The following is a 21,058-nucleotide window of genomic DNA, read 5'->3' on the forward strand; positions in this document are numbered from 1 at the left end:
GGAAGGATTGGAGGGGGTGTGTGTAACCATCATGGACCACATGTCTTTTGATAGACGTATTTTACATTCACGTTGACATTTATTCCATTGATGTATGCATTCTCATGACATGTATTGTACACCGCTCCTTTCCTATGTCATCTCCAGACGCTGCATGACGTCATCGGCGGGCACCGAAGGGGGCCAGGTGATAATGCGAGTTGAAAGGGAGTACTCGGTTTTCACCCCAATTGTTACTTGTGAAAATCGAAGATTTTTCAAGTATATTGGCTGGTCTTGTGCATTATTCTGTCTGTCTGCCTGCCTGTCTGTATGTGAGTCGCCTACAGGTCACAATTTTCAACAGATCTTGACGAAACTTCACCAAATGGGAGAGTTGGTCATAAGCAAGAAGCCTATTGTTTTTGGGGTCAAAAGGTCAATAGGTCAACATAGGCCAAAGGTCACAAACTTAGTCAAATTTCTAAAATCCTCAATTATCATCCAATTGACTTGAAATTTGAAGAGGATTTGCATATCTGGTCACTAAATTCAATCACCAATGTGTTTTTGAGATCAACATAGGCCAAAAGGTCAACATAGGCTAAATTTCTAAAATCAATTTTCATTTGATTGTTGAAATTTTAAGAGGATTTGCATATCTGATTACTGAATTCAAACACGAAGTATTTATGAGGTCAACATAGGCCAAAAGGTCAACTTAGGCCAAGTTTCTAAAATCCTCAATTTTCATCAAATTAACTAGAAATTTGAAGAGGATTTGCAGATCTGGTTACTGAATTCAACCCCCAACTATTTTTGAGGTCAACATAGGCCAGATTTCTAAAATCCTCAATTATCATCCGATTGACTTGAAATTTGAAGAGGATTTGCATATCTGGTCACTGAATACACCCACCAGTTATATATTTAGGTCAATATGCCCCAAAAGGTCAACATAGGCCAGATTTCTAAAATCCTCAATTTTCATCCAATTAACTTGAAATTTGAGGAGCATTTGCAAATCTGGACAATCAATTCAACCACCAAGTATTTTTGAGGTCATCATAGGCCAACAACTTATTTTAGGGACTTCGCAAGTATTATGCTATGCACAACATTTCTTGTTTGTTTGTTTGTTTGTTTTCTTTCCTGTTTGTTTTCTTGTTTGTCCGGGCGATGTCTCAGCCATCCTTTGAATCGTTATTTCTGTTTTTTTGATTAATCAATTAATTGATCAGTTACTTAATTATTATCGATTAATTAAGTACTTATTTATTTCATTTCTCATCTGGACATTATCTCAGGCTGGCACCTTTTCAGCTAGGAAGCGGATATTTGGACAGGACAATGACCAAGTGATTTGGCTGTAAAGGGTATTTTTGATTTATTGATTAATCGATTAATTATTTAATTATTCGATTAACGACATTTCATTCATTTTTAAAAGTTACAGATTCAGATGAAACGGTGGTGGTTTAGGTATTCTCGTAGCCAATTAATTAATAATTTAATGTTACCATTATTATTTATTTATTTTCATTATTAATCACTTATTTATTTTCTTTCTCATCAGGGCCTTATCTCAGGCACCTTTTGAGCTAGGAAGCTGATATTTGGACACGACAGTGACCAAGTAATGTGAAACACTGGTGGTTTGGATGAAATACCGGTGGTTGAGGTATGCTATTGGCCAATTAAGAAATTATATTATGATTATTATTTATTGATTTTAATTACGCAATTAATCAATCAATTATTGTACAACTCTCTCTCCCAATACCTTCTCTATGAGCTGCACAGCGGCATTACTGGCGCCAGAGGTGCCCCGGCAATGCCGCGCTGGAGGATATTTATTTATTTGGCATGGGGGCGGTGTACTTTGAATGTATCTGTACTTGTTTGTTGTACACCGCTCCTTTCCTATGCCATCTCTAGGCGCTGCATGATGTCATTGCCGGGCACCGAAGGGGGCTCGCCAATGACGCACGCTGAAAGGGAGTACTCAGTTTTCACTCCGATTTCTTTCTTTCTTGTTTGTTTGTTTGCTTGTTTGTTTGTTTGTTTGTTTGTTTGTCTGGGCGATATATCAGCCATACTTTGAGCTAAGAAGCTGAAATTTCTGCACAATAGTGAGCAAGTGCTTTGACAAAAACAGTTACAGCTTCGTAAACAGAAGTTACAGCTTCAGATGAAACACTGGTGGTTGAGGTATGCGATTAGCCAATTGATAAAAAATTATTTTACGATTACTATTTATTGATTTTAATTATGCAATTACTCAATCAATAATTATTGTACACCTCTCCCTTCCAATACCGTTTCTATGTGATGCACGGCTACGTTGGAGGATGTTATTTATTTATTTGGCATGGGGGCGGTGTACTTTGAATGTATCTGTACTTGTTATTTTTTATTTGCTACACAAACCAACTTCATGAGCATAACGACTGACAGAAACATGAGAGTTCGCAAGAGGCCACACACAAACTGAACAACTCGTCATTGTTTTGTTTTCTTGTAGCTTCTCGTCGGTCCCTGACTCACGATTCTACAATGTACTTGCATCTGTTCTAGTTTTACTTTCGTATGCAGCATGTAGCTGCTAATAGCATCATTGGCTGTGGGAGAGGGGTGGGGTTGAGGGCGTGAATGTTTCCGCTGATGCAGTGCCCCCTATAGGTTGGGGCAGGAATTTGTAATTTGTTGAGGGTGTTGGCTTTAGCTCACCGACTCTTCGTGAAGGGCATCTTGGGATCTTTAATGTCCACTAACTAGTAATGCCAACAGACATGACGGCCAGGTTAACGCCCACAGTTGTAGTTTCCTATGCACAACATAGCGCAGAATGTTATTTATGAGAGGGCAAAGCGATTGTGTGCGCGTGTTTTCTGAGGTTAGTGGATGTTGAGAGCTATAGCATTATGGAGTGTGATAGTCTTATAATCTCACTTGCAGCGTGTGCTATTATCTATCTATAATTCCAGTAATCTCTGTCTGTCTGTCTGTACGTTTGTCTGTGACCGCTGTTTCTCGACAACCACGGGTCCGATATACTTTTAACTTGCCAGGTATATTGCTGGGGACCCGAGGATGTGCCTTTTCAAGGTTTCATATTAATCGGACAATTACTTACCGAGCTATGTCCAAAAAACGATTCAACCAATCAGAGAGCAGCGAACGATCGCGTGTGCCGAACGTGGCGGGCACACTCTGCCTCGGATGGCACATTTGAGAGCGTATTCATTTATTTCACGTTTGCAAACTATGTTGCCGTTAAACTATGTTTTACAACTAATAAAAACGAATTTGCGATTCATTCGCTTTCCTGCGCGTTTGTGCACGCGATGGCGATTTCTTTACCAAACTCCGGAAGCCGTTCGCTTTGGACCAAACCATTGCATGTAAATAGAGGGGGGGGATTGTCACCACTCGCAAGCCGTTCGCTTTGGACCAAACCATTTCATGTAAATAGAGGGGGGGGGGATATAATTTTAGATATAGATATAGTACGGGCATGCCCTAGTTTACTAAAATTACACAAGTCTCTTGCATATGGGGGTCTTGGTTTTTTATGTTTTATCTTGACCTCCATGCAGCATGTTTCATGCATAGATCCATTGCTACTCCCTTGGGACCAAATCCAAGATGATAAAGCTTGAAGAGAAACGCACTACCAACCAAACAAACTACCCTGCCATCATACAGACACATCGCCTGGCATTCCACGGACACCTACAATCCAAGAATCTCCTGCGATGAAGCTAACTCCAAGGGCCTTTCACTCACTCACCGCAGGCAGGTTGGTGGTCTTTCTGTCTTCTACCGACTCCTCTCCGGCCTTTCCCCCCCAGCTCTCTCTGTGCTCTGTCCCCCCAATATTCCTTCAGGTCGCACAAGATCTGCCTGCAACCCTCTTATGGTTAAACTGCCAAAATCTAGGCTCTCTGCTCACCTTCACTCTTTCATTCCCCTTTTCTTCCGCCTCTGGAACAAACTCCCCACTCCCTTCAATCCTACTCCTCCCTCCAGGTCTTTAAAAAGCTGTTCACCACCATCTCTTATCTTCCCCCATCCAAAACCTTGATCTTTTCTACCCCTGCTAATTCACCCCAGATACACTTTTTTTTTTGAAATTCCAACTTCTTTCCTGGAAGCCCTTGCAGTGTTCATATGTTTTATACCTTTCCCACCTCCCCCCAAGCCCTCCCCCTCCCACATTTCTCCCGATGTCCCTGCTCTCAAATGTGTTTGTGTCCTTCCCCCTCTCTCCCCATCTTGTCTATCGCTCCCCTTATTTTTTGTGTTTTATGTGTCGGTTTGACTTTTTGTGTGATTAATGTTAGCTATTTCACGAGCCTCGATCTTGTATACAACAACAACAACAACAAAAAAAATTACTAGCTCGGTATAGTAACTTTCTTAACTTGATTTGTCACAAACCTGTATTTTGGGAACGTTCCTGTGGGCAAGGTGTGGAGTCCGTCGCCTCTGTGCACCAATTCTGCAGACACGGCCCTAATAACTGATCCAGCTGCCGAAAGAATCTAAATGTGGGGGAGACGGGGCCTGTACTCCGCGTGATGCATCTGTCCCGGTTGTACCAGAATTTGAGCTTCTTCCACCGTGCTCGGACTTGTTTTGAAGGACGCAAGAAGCCCTTTTCGGCCAGTAGGCGGCTCAGGCGCTGGTACACATCTGAGTTTCGCAGTCTTTTGCCCGTGCACAGCTCCACCATTCCTTGAGATTTGATGAGTGAGATGAGAGTCCTCGTTTCCTCATCAGTCCACCAGGTTGGCTTTCCTCTGGCCTTCCTTGCCCCTGATGATGAATGGGTAACTCCATTATCTTTAATGCTCTCATGAAATACACTTTTCATTTGCATCTTTGTCTTTATAACCATTCTTTCAAAGTCTATTAGGTTAGCCTAAATCTGGCCCCATATCCATGAAAAAATACCCTCAAATATTTAACTTTCAATAACATCATCTGCTGTCGGAATCGAACATTGTAAATACAATCGTAAGCTGGGATATCTTTTTTTCATTTGGCAAAAATAATGCGTAACAAAATCCTTGATGAATTGCCTAAGTGTGTATTTGGCAATACATTTTTATTTCCTTATTGGTAGTAGCGACACCTCATTAGAATTGTTTCTCATGAGCAAAGCAAAATGGAGTTAAAATGGTGATATGAAGAGCGAGGAAATATATTGCCTTGCCAGAAAAAATGAACACCACTTATTGTAAACAAACTTTATTATAACAATCTATATTTTATACTATAAGAGATGTTTGTGTGTCGCCATTTTTCCTCTGAGATGGCTAAACTGATCTGCATTATAGAGGAGGGAAAAGCGTTAAATATTCCGCTGTTTCGATGTGGGAATGCACATTTGCTATTATGAGCGGAAGGAGGTTGAGGCTTGGCGGGTGTAGGGGGTTGGGGGGGATTGGTGGTGAGGAGCTGTGGTGCGGTGGAGAGGGTGTTTGAAGACTTGGAGTCGGGGTGGGGTGGGGGTACACCAATCATGTTGCTGTGAAACCTGGACCCACCAATGCTATGCAATGTAACCAGACAGTGTGAAGAGTCTAATGCCACATGTTTTGGCAGCCATCATTATTACTGGAAGTGCCAAAAGAGAAGATGTTTTAATTGCCAGAATACCTCTCGTACCCATAGACATGCCTTTCAATTTTTGGACAACTTTATGTGGGATGTTCAAGAGTTGTAAATCCAATGAACCTCTTAATTCTAGCCTCAAATGGCAAAACTGCAATAATACTGAGGCCATGAAGATGTCTATATAGTTACTATGATTTGACATTTGTGATTGATTCTAATTTGGATGTAATTGCTTTTCAATTGTATTTGCCCTCATCTCAAATTTGATAATGTTTTTTGTTTCACCTGGGCAACGTCAGGTGCCCCAGCTAGTCCATTATATGAACACAATCAAAAGGTTGATATTTATTAGTATATGTCGTAGCATGTCCTTTGGCATCATACTGCAAAATGCCTTGCTGGCACTTAAGCAACTCTCTTACAACTATACCATGAAGGCATTTTTCAGTATGAAATACATTTGCTGCAGGAAGATGGCACCACATGTCGTACACCCAGAACCACCTCTACCTGGAAGAGAAGGAGCGGGTTGAAGCTTCTTGCCTGGGCACCACAGAGTCCTGACATAAACGATCTCGAACATGTCTGGAGATATTGATCGGGAAAAGCCGACCTTGGCCGAGTAATACACAAGAGCTGCAACAAAATCTATTCCACATTTGGCAATAATCTGTATTAGACTCATACTTTTAGCTCTCATACAAGCTTAGACTAAGTATACAAAAAAAGAAGAATGTCACACAATATCATCATCCAGTCGATGCCTTCATGGCTTCAAGCAACGTATGATACCAAAGAACGTGTTACGTGTTAAATGTAGTCCATTTGATTGTATATGTATAACGGATTGGAAAATGAAGTTTCCTTACAATCTGAGATATTCATTTTATTCTGGCAGGGCACTGTATAATAAAACTTGTCGCTGTTGACATCACATTGCCAAAATCAAAAGATTATTTGTGAATGGCATTGCAAACAAAATTACACTTGTTAGAAAAATGAAACGTTTGTGGTTATAAAAATCTTTCTTGGACACTTCAATCTTGTAAAGTCAAAAAATGTAAATTTTTTAATTTAAACATAATATAGTGGCTCAAAAGTCAGTTTACTGAGATTATGATGTTCCTTTTTGGCAGAATTGGTTTGAATGTCATGACACACTTGTCTGAAAATGGATGATAAGTAAATTAAATCAAGAGTTGTACAATTATATTGCGATACTTTTACACACATCTTGGTAAAACAATTTTTTTATCCACATATATAAATTATTTATTTTTAATTCATCCACTGTCCTCTGAAATAACTGTCTTTTCATTATTTTTGAGCCAGTTATGTAATCATTTAATTCACTTTATTTAAAAAGTGCCATAATGAATGATCAGGCCAGATAAAAAAAACAAGTTTATTAACAGTGCCCGTTCAAGAATATGCTTCCACGCGAGAACATTTACACATACATATATAATCGCCATATAAGACGTCTCAAAAAAATGTTTTGTTCCTCCAACAATAAATTAAACAAAATAAATTATTTTAAAATATTTAAATTATTATTATTATAATAAATATTATGATAAAAAATATTATATATTATATAATATATATATTTATATATATATTATAAATTATACTTACAACTAAATAATAAAAATTATATTTTAATAAATAAATATAATGTATAATATAACATAATATAATAAAATATATAATATAATAAATATAATAAATAAATAATATAATGTAATATAATATATAATATAATATAATACAATATCATATTATAATACAATATTAAAATTTTTATTTATTTATTACATTAACAGAAATTATTAAAATAAATTAAAGAAGAAGAAACAAGAACAATAAATTGCTCCAGAAATTTATCTTAAGCTAAGGCACTTTGAATTGTACAAATGTGACATGCATATATATTACTATATAAGACATCTCAAAAAAATGTTTTGTTCCTTCAACAATAAATTAAACAAAAAAAATTATTAAAAAATTATTTTAGCTATTATTATAATAAATATTATAATAAATAAATAAATATTATATATTATGTAATATAATAACATATATAATATTATAACTTATTATTATTATTACAAATAATAAAAATAATATAAATTATTATGATGATAAATATTATAATAAATATTATAATGTATAATATAATAAAAAATATAATATAATATTATAATATAATACAATATTATAATATATTATAAAAATTAAATTTTAATTAAATTAAAATAAATTATTAAAAGAAATTAAAGAACAAGAAACAAGAACAAAAAATTGCTCCAGAAATTTATATTAAGCTAAGGGGCTTTGAATTGTACAAAATGCGACAAACATATTATACAGTCACGTGAAAAAGTAAGTACACCCCATGTAAAGTTTTGACTTTTTCAACATATTTCAACATACAGCTATTTGATCTTCATTTCAACAATATTAATAGATAAAGGTTAACCCCCGCTCTAGCGGGGAAAAATGGCCTTAAAACGATCATTCATTCATTCAAAGGTGATATAATATAACAAATATCATGAAACATTTACATTTTGTAGTCCATTGTATAATTTAAATAAACATAAATGCAAATTTTGCAGGTGGAAAAAGTAAGTACACCCTTGGCTCTAATAGGTGGTATTGCCCCCTTTGGCAGAAACAACCTCAAGTCGGTGTTTCTTAGAACTGTCTACCAGTCTCTGACATCGACTGGGAGAAATTTTTGCCCACTCCTCCATGCAGAATTCTTTCAGCTGTGCGATGTTTGAGGGGTTTCTTGCATGCACAGCTCGTTTCAAATCCCCCCACAACATCTCGATGTGATTTAGATCCGGGCTTTGACTTGGCCATTCCAGAACCCTCCATTTCTTTCTTTTCAGCCATTCCTTGGTGGATTTACTGGTATGTTTAGGGTCATTGTCATGTTGCAAGGTCCACCTCCGGTTGAGCTTCAACTTTCCGACAAATGGCCTCACATTATCCTCAAGCACCCTCTGGTACAATGAAGAATTCATAGTGGATTCTATGATGGTGAGCTGCCCAGGCCCTGATGCAGCAAAGCTGCCCCAAACCATAATATTTCCACCACCATGCTTTACAGTTGGTATCAGGTTCTTGTGGTCAAATGCTGTCTTTGGTTTTTGCCAAACATGTCTTCTGGTACTGTGGCCAAATAGCTCTACCTTTGACTCATCTGTCCAGAGCACATTGTTCCAGAAGTGCTGGTCTTTGCCCAGGTTTTCATTGGCAAACTTTAGTCTTGCCCTGATGTTCTTTCTGGACAGCAAAGGTTCCTCCTGGCACACCTCCCATGCAGATCAAATTTGTGCAGCCTCTTTCTAATGGTAGACTCATGCACTTTGACATCAACAGTGGCAGGAGCTACCTGTAGGTCCCGTGATGACATTCTGGGGTTCTTAGAGACTTCTTTCAGCATCTTGCGGTCTGCTCTCAGGCTGAATTGCTGGGGCGGCCTGGCCTGAACAAGTTGGCAGTTGTTTGGAATCTTCTCCACTTGCAGATGATCTTCCGGACAGTCGAATGATTGATTTGAAATTGTTTGGAGATCTTTTTAAATACCTTCCCAGACTCGTAGGCATCTATAACCTTCTTTCTGAAGGCCTCAGAGAGCTCTTTTGATCTAGGCATGGTGACGCCGCACACTTCAACAACAAAGAGCAAACCAAACTAAATGTCTGAGGTTTAAATAAGACAGGTTCCTCCAAGATCCTCTCTAACGATGTTCTAATCATTTGCACCTGAGCTGGTGTACCTGATTCTAATTTTAGGTATTTGAAGTAGTGATAAATGTTTTTTTTGCAGGTGGAACACAACCTTCACCACTTGTACTTACTTTTGCCACATGCGAAATTTGCATTTATGTTTATTTAAATTATACAATGGACTACAAAATGTAAATGTTTCATGATATTTGTTATATTATATCACCTTTATCTATCAATATTGTTGAAATGAAGATCAAATAGCTGTATGTTGAAATATGTTGTAAAAGTCAAAACTTTACATGGGGTGTACTTACTTTTTCACGTGACTGTATATCATTATATAAGACATCTCAATACTAAAACGACACACTTCGACGTCACGACGTCGACCGATATGCTTCCACCCACATTATTACATCATTATAATACTTGTACCAAGTTTGATTTAAATTCATTCAACTGTTCTCAAATTATCACATTTGTACCTGACATGACCTCTGACCTTTGACCTCTTGACCCCAAAATGTAATCTGTTCATATTTACATCATTATACATACCTGTACCAAGTTTTAATTTAAATCCCCTCAGCTGTTCACAAGTTATAGACATATTACAGACTTTGACCATTGACCTTTGACCTCGTGAGCCCAAAATCTAATCAGTTCATCTTTACCTCATTATACATACCTGCATCAAGTTTTACTAAGATCCCTTTAGCCGTTCTGAAGTTATCGCGGTAACGAAAACCTATCACCTACGGACAGATGGACAGCCAGACGGACTTCGTCGCCGGAGGCTTAAAAATGTTTTGTTTCTCCAACAAAACTGAAGAAACGTATCTGAAGCTAAAGGGCTTTGAATTTTACAAAATGTATCTGATCTGTGTGAATGTGTGCTCATTATTTTCTCAGTTGGTTGATCACGGTCCACTTTTGAATTTGGTTATCTATAACTTTGGTCATTTTAATTAATTTGAGTGAGTATCAAGACTTCTACCAGTCTTATTGTTCAAATGGTAGTGTCGGAGTGGTGTTAACAATACCATTGTCTAATAAATAGTTTATAAATGTTTAACATACTTTAAACCAATAAATATTCTGAAATGTGCCATCAATGAATGAATGGACAAGAAAGTTAACAAACAAAGCGAAACTCACATTTTTTTATTTTTTTTTAGCTCACCTGGAACGAAGTTCAGGGCAGCTTATGCGATGGCGCGTCGTCCGTCTGTTAGTCCGTCCGTAAACACTTGAAACTTCTCCGAAACCGCTGAAGGGACTGTGACCAAATTTGGCACAAATGATATTTGTTGTGCTGTGCCGAAAGTTTGTTCACGGCATTAAAAAAAAAAATCGGAGTCTAAGGGGATCTACTGGGGGTCAAAGTCGATCCAGGTTGGATCCCCTCCCCACCCCCCCAAATAGATATTTGCTTTCTTCCCTGAAACTACAAACACAATTTCGATTAAACTTGACCACAACCTTCACCACTTGTGATATACAAAAGTTGTTCACGGCACTAAATAAATCGGACCTGAGGGTGTCTATGGTGGGGTTGCCCCCCAAAATAGGTATTTTCTTTCTTCTAAGAAACTGCACATTCAATTCCGATGAAACTTGACCTCAACATTCCGTTCATCGCCCATGATGTACCAACGTTTGTTCCCGTCATTTAATAAATCAGGGTCTAAGGCAGTCTATGGAAGGGGGTTATGTTGCCCCCCCATCCCACCCCAAAAGTAGGTATTTGCTCTTTTCTCTGAAACTTCACCACAACCTTAATCACCCATGATAGTCCATGAGCCAGACAAAATTTGAGTATCAAATTGGCGGACTAATTCCCACTATGATTTTTAGTTACACACATGTATGACGTCCATGAAAATGAGTGATGGACATTTCAAATGAGTAGCTTCATGCCATTTCCGACGCCATCTTTAAAAATGGCTGCCATTTTCAAAGAATATTCATGTAATTCAAAACTATGGCTGCATGGTAAATTCTGATGGTCAAATCTTAATTTGTACTTATCAAATGTTGTTCACTTTATAATTTGGAGCATGTCAATACTTATTTTAACCATTTTTATACATGTTTGCCAAGTATTTTGCTTAAAAATGCTTGGAAAAATGCCTAAATTTGTTATTTTTAAACAAGTCACTCACAGAAGTTGTCTATAAAAGTTGGTTAAACCAAATTGGGACAGATAGATTGAGATTTTCAGTAAAGGTAATGATTACCGACATGAGAATATTAGTCATAACTACCGTAGCCTCTGCGTTTTTGGTGAAAAACCTAGTTTTTTGTTTGTGTGCCCAAATTCTAAAACAAAATTATGGTGTAGGGGAAATAAAAATAGGCATAACGTTTGAACCACACAAGATAGGCCAACATATTACCATTCATAATGTGTCTTGAAGCCCTCTACGCATTGCATTAATTAATATGTAAATTGGATCAGTAATTAGGTCACCAGGGGTCACAAGGTCACGAAATTCAGGCACTACTGAAAATGAGTACATCGTCCAGCAAAAATTAAATTAAAAAATCGGTTACACACATTTTCACAGTTTTGTGCTTCTATTCTTCAAAGATGAGACCCTTACACCTGTTGGATGAGAAACTACTCTTCTTTGTGGGCAATCTGTGTGTAGTTTTGCATTGGTTTTATTATGCTTTGATTATGTCGTAGTTTCTATTGAAATTACTGTATGTACTCTTTCTTTGTTCTTGTAGTATTAAAATCGTCTATTCAACGTATTTATGCCTTTGTCTTTATCAATCCTGGTTGATTTCGAGGGCTACATGTTTTGCTAGAAATGTATTGAGGACACAATATTTTATATTTATATTGGTATTATTTTCAGCTGAAGGAAAAAGATATTGATTTTCAGATTTGTTTAGCTAGATTCACATTTCAACTGCATATACAAGTATGGTAATTTTCCCCCATCATTTTCTCATTTCAGATTGCATGGATGACGATTATATCTTCTGCCCAAAAGTGCCATTCCACCTATATATACATGGTTTATAAACAATTTTGAAATGTCTCAATCGGAAGTAATGGTTAAACGGAGAAAGCTGGAGCATGGGACAGGAACATGTATCATTTGCAGCAAGAAATCAGCCCTGCATGAGTTGAGCAAGCCAAATGACAATGACTCATGGCAGACACTTTGCAATGCAGCGACCATACGAAATTTTAAACCCATTCTTCAGCTTGCTGAAGAGAGCCCAGCTGAACTTCCGCATGTTCCAATATACTATCACAGGTCTTGCAGGTCAGACTTTACACACAAAAAGTGACTTTACACACAAAAAGTCATTAGCTAAGTTTCAAGAGCAATCCAACAGTTCTTTGGCAAATGTGCCCGATACTGCGCCCAGACGATCTTCCAGAGATGAGCCGTCATCTAACGAGAGAGTGTATGAAAAGAAATGCATCTTTTGTCTGCGGGTGTCAAAGTATATCAAGGGAACACAGTCGAGAGAGGCTCTTAATCCAGCTGTTGAGCTGCGGTCAGACAAAACCGTGAGGGAGGCTGCAATCAACCGTAATGACGACAGAGTGTTGGCCGTGACTGCAAGAGATATAGTTGCAGCCGAGGCTCATTACCATAAATCGTGCTACCGAGAATACATGCGTCCAGAGAGAAGAGGGGAATTGCAGACTCCAGAACCGAGTGAAGAAGACTACATTCAATATCAAAAGGTTGAGAAAGCATCACTAAAAACTGTTTGAATACATCCGGAACAATCTATTTTCAAATCCAAGGATTATTCCACTGCTCGATATCACAGCCAAGCTTGTGTCATCAATGGCGTCTGCAGGCATAAGTGAGATCACCAATTCCACCAAGAAAAATATCCGGCGCAGTATAGAGATGCAGTTCTGCGATTCACTGACTTTCTTCACAGAGAACCGTCACGTTTACCTAATGCCTGATAACCTAACCAAAACGATGTTAGCTGCTGAGTTGATCCACGTGAAATCAAAGCTGGAAACATTTGAAAAAGCCAGTAATGACAACTTAATTGTCCAAGCAGCCATGTCACTGCGAGATGAAATTAAAGCCGCTCCCTTCAATGACAATTGGCCTCCTCAGCCAGCAGACCTCACTCCAGATTATGTGAAAGTTCCACCGACTCTACAGAGATTTTTGAGAATCTTACTTGGTGGAAGTGAGAACGGCTCTGCTCGCATAAATAGACTAACATGGTCGATGGCACAGGATGTCATCACTGCAGTAAGTGTTGGCACAGTGAAAACATCAAAACATGTCTTGCTTCCATGGGCTATCAAAACACTAACTGGTAATGTTGAGTTGATCAAAATCTTGAATAGACTCGGACATGGGTGTTCATACACAGCTCTGGAAGAGATTGACACAGCACTCTGTATTGACAAAATAGCAAGTGTTAACAGCGATGATGTTTCTCTTCCTTCAGATGTGCACCACTCTGTCCCGACAGTATTAGCGTTTGACAACATTGACAGGTTAGAAGAATCCCTGAGTGGAGGTGGAACATCACATCGAGTCAATGGAATCATTGTCCAACCAAAATCATTTTCGTGTATGCCCGCACAGAAAACATCTGTTGTTGATAAACAAGAGAAGAAACGATCCATTCAATCATCGGATAAACTGCTACCAGTGTATAGTGTCGGGAAAAGAAAAGGTCCGCCAGCAATACAAACAGCTGATTTGTCTGGAACTCTTGAAGATGCAGCTTCTAAAGCACAGAGGAGAAACCACTTGTGGGTGTTGACGCGTTTGCTCGACCCACTTCATCAGAAAGTCAGCTCATGGACAGGTTTTAACATCATGACAAGGGGTCATGTGGAGGTGATGGAAGATGTTGTAGGCTATCTGCCCTCTATAAATGCACCCACAACAGAAATGGCAACAGCGCAGGAGATTCTCTCCAATGCTTTAAAGATCATGTCTTCACTCCATCTTGAGAACATTGCAATGGTACTCGATCAAGCTCTGTTTGCTAAGACAACTGAAATAGCTTGGAAGCATCCCACCCAGTATGGAAAAATTGTGCATCGTGGAGCTCTTGGAGCATCGTGGAACCTGACACAAGACGTTTTCAACCAAATCCAAGAGTTCACATGTCTTCTTTACTCTAAAAACACAAAGATATGTGGTGTAAACGATCTGCGCTATAATATGTTCTGTGCAAGAAAGGGCGACGTCGAATCTGGACAGCTTCCACCATGCGCAGACACACTGCTGCAGCACACACTTCGTGCAAATTACCAAGCTGCTATCTGGAGGCAAAGCCTAGAATGCTTTCCAGACATCCCCAAGCCATCAGAAGGCCATGGCTGGGAATTAAACAGTGAAGGAGAACTAATAATTCAGTGGATGACTGGCTTGCCGGCTCCAGATGTCGGTCTTAGTCTCATGTCATGCAAGTGTGCACGGAGTTGCCGCCAGTTGGACTGTTCTTGCATAATTAATGGTCTAAAGTGCACTGCTGCATGTAAACTGCAGAGTTTCACCAACATGGCACAAGAAGACGATGATTACGATGATGGTGCTGATATTGAACAGGACTCAGATGATTGCGACAGTGATTGTGATAACGAAGAGGATTAACGTCAAAAACTTGTAAACGAATTTTTATCAGTGTATATATGAAGAGTTTGGCTCCAAAACGAGATAAATCCATTTTCGAGGTTTTAAGAAAAATGGCAGAAAAGGTCAAAATTCAAAGGGAAATGTATAATATACATGTTATTATTGCCAAGAAACCCAGGATTTACGGCACTTTGGGACGAAAAAGCCCAGGGAAAGTTTGATCACTTTGACAATCTTTTGACAACAAAAAATCCAAAATGTTAAATTTGACATTTATTTCATTTTGAAACCAAGCTCTTCGTATGTCACATTGATACCGATAGGCTAAACCATTTTCAGATTTCATTCAGCATGCCATGGAGGTTAGGTTTGAAGAGGACTAAACATAGCCATTGAGTAGAACATAGAACTTTTTCTATTTCCCTACAATTTCATAGACGTTGCACAAGCTGTTTTGGGTAGAGAGCAAAGCACAACGTACTGGAGGGCATATTTCCAGTTTCGCATGCCCCACACATCAATTAATACTTCATTGTATGTAAACTTGTTAACATGGGTTTAACACATACCAATAGGTGTAAGGGTCTTATCTAGGCATCAGAATTGTGAAAATGCGTGTAACCGATTTTTAAAGTAAATTTTTGCTGGACGATGTACTCATTTTCAGTAGTGCCTGAATTTCGTGACCTTGTGACCCCTGGTGACCTAATTACTGATCCAATTTACATATTAATTCATGCAATGCGTAGAGGGCTTCAAGACACACATTATGAGTGGTAATATGTTGGCCTATCTTGTGTGGTTCAAACGTTATGCCTATTTTTATTTCCCCTAACCCATAATTTTGTTTTAGAATTTGGCCGCATACAAACAAAATAAATGGATTTTTCACCAAAAACGCGGAGGCTACGGTAATTATGACTAATAGTCTCATGTCGGTAATCATTACCTTTACTGAAAATCTCGATCTATCTGCCCCAATTTGGTTTAACCAACTTATTTAGACAACTTCTGGGAGTGACTAGTTTAAAAAAAACAAATTTAGGCATTTTCCAAGCATTTTTAAGCAATATTCTTGGCAAACATGTATAAAAATGGTTAAAATAAGTATTGACATGTTCCAAATTATAAAGTGAATAACATTTGATAAGTACAAATTAAGATTTCACCATCAGAATTTACCATGCAGCAATAGTTTTGAATTACATGAATATTCCTTGAAAATGGCAGCCATTTTTTAAGATGGCGTCGGAAATGGCATTAAGGTACTCATTTGAAATGTCCATCACTCATTTTCATGGACGTCAGACATTGGTGTAACTAAAAATCATAGTGGGAATTAGTCCCCAAACTTGATACTCAACTTCAAAATTTTTGGATCTGGCTCATGGACTATGATATACCAATGTTTGTTCAAGGCATTACAAAAATTGGGTTCTGAGGAGGTATATGGGGTGGGGAGGGGGAGGGGAGAGGGATTTGCCCCTCCCCCCCCAAAAAAGTCTTTTTTATTGTTTGTTTAAAGTCTTATGATTATGTTAATATGATCCTACATGTTGCCCCGTCTTCCAGCAACCATTGGAATTGGTTTAAAATACCTTTAGTCAGTGTAGTATACTGCTTTATTCTACCAGATGAGCACCAGGGCTATTGCCCCTATGTTTAATACAGAGTCGAGGGATGTGGAGGAGCTAGAACATAGAATAGATCAGGACATAATGGGACAAAGCAAACACCAGAAGTAGAGGGGCTGTTGACATCGTACAACACACAACAGCAGGGTTGAGGGACAAAATAGAGAGAGACTTTGAAGATAAGGAATGTGAGGAAGAATAAGGACAACGGTAGAACATAGGGGGTGGACAAGATGGATACAGAAGCAAACTCTCAAGAATGAAAAATAGCATAGTTGGAAAGAGGTGAGGATAGGGAGAGGTAGTGGGGGTAGAAAAGATCATGGTTTTGGATGGGGGATGATCTGAGATGGTGGTGAACATGCGAGATGGTCTTGAAAACCTTGAGGGAAGAATGAGATTGAAGAGAATGTGGAAGGTGATTCCACAGGGAGAGAAAAGAGGAACAAATTAGTAGAGGTGAGGAGTGATTCTGGATTTTGTGAGTTTCACCAGAAGGGGATTGTTGGCAGACCTTGAGCACCCAGCGGAAACCTTGGGGGAGGGGGTGAGGGGGTGGGCTGGGGGAGGATGAGCACGGAAACAGCAGAGGGTGCAAGACCAAAAACGAGCATGTACCATTTTTATGCCTCTGCCGACGTTAAAGTCGCCAAAGGCATTATTAAAGTATGACTTGAACCGGTCCAAACCGGATGGGTGTTTTATTTAGGAGACACCATCTTCTTACTGGATGGCCGTTGGCTCCCTACGTGAGCTCATCCGCCGTTTGGCAGTTATTGTTTTTTGTCCTGGCAGGGTATCACAGTTACCCTCCCCACTAGCAAAACCAGTAACGGGTGTTGGTTTAGTTGCCGACAACCCGACCATGCGGCAGGTAGCACTGGGTTGCATTTTACCAGTGGCAAATGAGTCCCAAAGGACTGACCTGACTATAAATCCCCATGGATTCATGAAGACTGACATGTATTAATCGCTCTCCTCGTCTTGATTCAAGGAATAACTTTTGTGACCTCGGCCTATTTTTTGAAAGAGTTTTGTAACGTAGTGGAATGTACGTCGCTTATACCTCCGCCATCAAAGGTGGATGGAGGTTATGTTTTCACCCCTGTGTGTCTGTCTGTCTGTGAACAAGATATCTCAAAAAGTTGTGGACATATTCGGACGAAATTTGGCAGAGAGGTAGCGTATGTGACAAAGACGAAACGATTAGATTTTGGTGAAGATCCGGATTCGGATCCGGCTGCTAGAATTTTTAAAGTGATTCTTCACCATTGGGAGATAGGGCCAAAAACGATACATAGCAGGATATCTCAAAAGGTTATGGATGGATTTGGTCGAACCTTGGTGGAGAGGTTGTGTGTATGACAAGGAAGAATCGATTCAATTTTGGTGAAGTTCGGTATCCAGATCCGGATCTGGCTCGTATAATTTTTTAATTCACCATTGGGAAATAGGGCCAAAGTTCACCATTGGGAGATAGGGCCAAAACGCAAAAGTTGGGGCCAAATCTCAAAAGGTTGTGGACGGATGATTTTGATTAAATGTGATTCTGTGTTGTGATTTTCTGGTCTACTCTGAGATACAAAACGTAAACTGTTCACCTGGTGGAAGTATGCTCTCTACTGAATGCCGTACTAGTTATGTCTGTAGTTGATTTTTATTTATCGTTGAAATATCTTATGACATAGGGACAGGGGTGGGCAACCAAATTGTTTTTCCTGGCCATGGATGTGGCCAGTCAATCACAGAAATGGCCACACTTTTTTAAATTGTTTTTAAATTTTTTGTGTACCAAGTCGAGGTTCGTGTAAGAGCTAAAATTAAAGTAAGAGCCCATTAAAGAGACACTGCTAAATAAAACAAATGTTTCGCTAAATAAATTTATTTCAGGATTCTAATGATGGTCAAGGTCAATTATAAACAACGCAAAAGTACAAAGAAAATACCTTTTCAAAATTACAAAAGCATAAAATTTAACAATACATATTGCACAAAATATACGTGTAAATAAATGAAAAAATTGGTTGATTGCAAAATAAATTTGTTATATATATATATATATATATATATATAACATATATATATATATATATAACATGTTATATATATATATATATAACATGTTATATATCTATATATATAACATGTTATATATATATATATATATATATATATATATATATATATATATATATATATATATATATATATATATATAAATAAATAAATAAATATATATAACACTAAAAACACTAATACACTAAAAATATGAAAATATATACATAATACCAAAATGAAAAAATATACAATACTAAAAAACACTAAATTATACATTTTTCTCATTTACTTTGCTTTTAGCAACATAAAAAGTTTCATTGAAAGATGTACAACACAGTAAAACCTTGTAATCCACTAAAAACTAAAAACACCATCGATGATGCGAAGAGTTGGCCACACATTTTCACGAAATGGCCACACATGGCTTATGGGTTGCCCACACATGCTGATGTGAAATGTTGCTCGTGGAAACGATCTCGAAAGGTAACTGATGATAAACTGTGATTATTTAATTAATTTTTTTTTACATGGCCTTAGCATGTATTTAATACTCTAGCATTAGATATTTTGCTAGTACAGTATTTAATGATATTTTCACAGATGATGCATTCATTGTCCTCCAATCAACAGAATTGCACGAAGATAGGCATTCATGATATCATAGGTTACCATATAGACGTCACAGACGAAGGGATGGGGTTTTCTGGCCGAAGTTCGACGTTTCTTGGGGCCAGAATCGTCGCATGCTGCACAGAAGCTCGGGCAATGGCCCCACATTCAGACATTGACACAAAATTACTACACTGAGTTTACAGGCACAGGACCCCTTTCCCTTTGGCAGGCATAATTCATAACTTGCTCTTCCATGAGGCCTGTTGATATTGGTAAATAATTTTTTTAATACTCCTGCTATCTTTCCAAGGTCAGCTCAAACTATGACTGTAAAAGGGCACATTTGACTGATGTCACTTCACTCCGTCTTTAGGAACAAAAGTTTCCGCTGATATAAAAACAATGTGGTTGAGTTTTGCAGCATAAACATTGTAGTTTTCTGCCGGCCAAGTAACAATTGCTTTGTTTAATTGCCGGATGTTCAATTTTTTGTGGAGAGCAGGAACTATACCAATACAAAAGAAAGAAAGTTTGGGTTGTCCGAACATGTTGCTTTAAATTTTGAAAGCGAGCACAGGATAAACTAGAACATCACTTGATGGAGTGCATACCTCCGCTCGGCTGACCAGTTTACGTTTTGCATTTCACCGATAAACCGCATCTGGATTCGGACCTGATCCAAAATCTAATCGGCTTGTTCTTGTCGCCTAACCAACTCATCCACCTAGTTTTGTCATAACTTGTCCATAACTTTTTGAAATATCGTGATATGCATCGTTTTTGGCTCCATCAATCAATGGTGAAGAATCAATTAAAGAAATTTTAAAATCCTCCGATTCTTTTCTTCACCAAAATCGAATCATTTCGTCCTTGTCAGACACCCAACCTGTCCACCAAGTTTCGTCCGAATCCATCCACAACTTTTTGCGATATCGTGCTACAGTCACGTGAAAAAGTAAGTACACCCCATGTAAAGTTTTGACTTTTTCAACATATATCAACATACAACTATTTGATCTTCATTTCAACAATATTGATAGATAAAGGTGATATAATATAACAAATATCATGAAACATTTACATTTTGTAGTCCATTGTATAATTTAAATAAACATAAATGCAAATTTCGCATGTGGAAAAAGTAAGTACACCCCTACATTTATCACGACTTCAAATACCTAAAATTTGAATCAGGTGCACCAGCTCAGGTGCAAATGATTAGAACATCGTCAGAGAGGATCTTGGAGGAACCTGTCTTATTTAAACCTCAGACATTTCGTTTGGTTGGCTCTTTGTTGTTGAAGTGTGCAGCCTCACCATGCCGAGATCAAAAGAGCTCTCTGATGCCTTCAGAAAGAAGGTTATAGATGCCTACGAATCTGGAAGGGGATTTTAAAAGATCTCCAAACAATTTGAAATCAATCATTCGACTGTCCGGAAGATCATCTACAAGTGGAGAAGATTCCAAACAACTGCCAACTTGTTCAGGCCAGGCCGGCCCAGCAAGTTCAGCCCGAGAGCAGACCGCAAGATGCTGAAAGATCTCAAAGAACCCCAGAATGTCATCACGGGACCTACAGGTAGCTCTTGCAACTGTTGATGTCAAAGTGCACGAGTCCACCATTAGAAAGAGGCTGCACAAATTTGATCTACATGGGAGGTGTGCCAGGAGAAACCTTTGCTGTCCAGAAAGAACATCAGGGCAAGACTAAAGTTTGCCAATGAACACCTCGGCAAAGACCAGCACATCTGGAACAAATCTGCTCTGGACAGATGAGTCAAAGGTAGAGCTACTTGGCCACAGTACCAG

At 38.4% G+C, this 21,058-nt stretch overlaps 1 protein-coding gene across 3 annotated transcripts in view; it reads right to left on the reverse strand.

Moving 5' to 3' along the window:
• LOC137436805 (zinc finger and SCAN domain-containing protein 29-like) overlaps positions 1–21,058 on the reverse strand; it is a 54,460-nt gene that overhangs the window by 9,377 nt on the left and 24,025 nt on the right. For 2 of the 3 annotated variants that reach the window (XM_078765905.1, XM_068130919.2), the window contains exons 5-6: positions 6,115–6,252; positions 4,423–4,800 (exon numbers count right to left, since the gene is read on the reverse strand). In XM_078765905.1, the coding sequence (XP_078622031.1) occupies positions 4,423–4,800; positions 6,115–6,252 (516 nt within the window). The remainder of the gene's footprint in view (positions 1–4,422; positions 4,801–6,114; positions 6,253–21,058) is intronic. The other variant, XM_068130920.2, reaches the window with a different exon arrangement.

This window comes from Myxine glutinosa, chromosome 11 (genome assembly GCF_964187855.1).
Source record: "Myxine glutinosa chromosome 11, kmMyxGlut1.1, whole genome shotgun sequence".
In the NCBI taxonomy this organism is placed as follows: Eukaryota; Metazoa; Chordata; class Myxini; order Myxiniformes; family Myxinidae; genus Myxine; species Myxine glutinosa.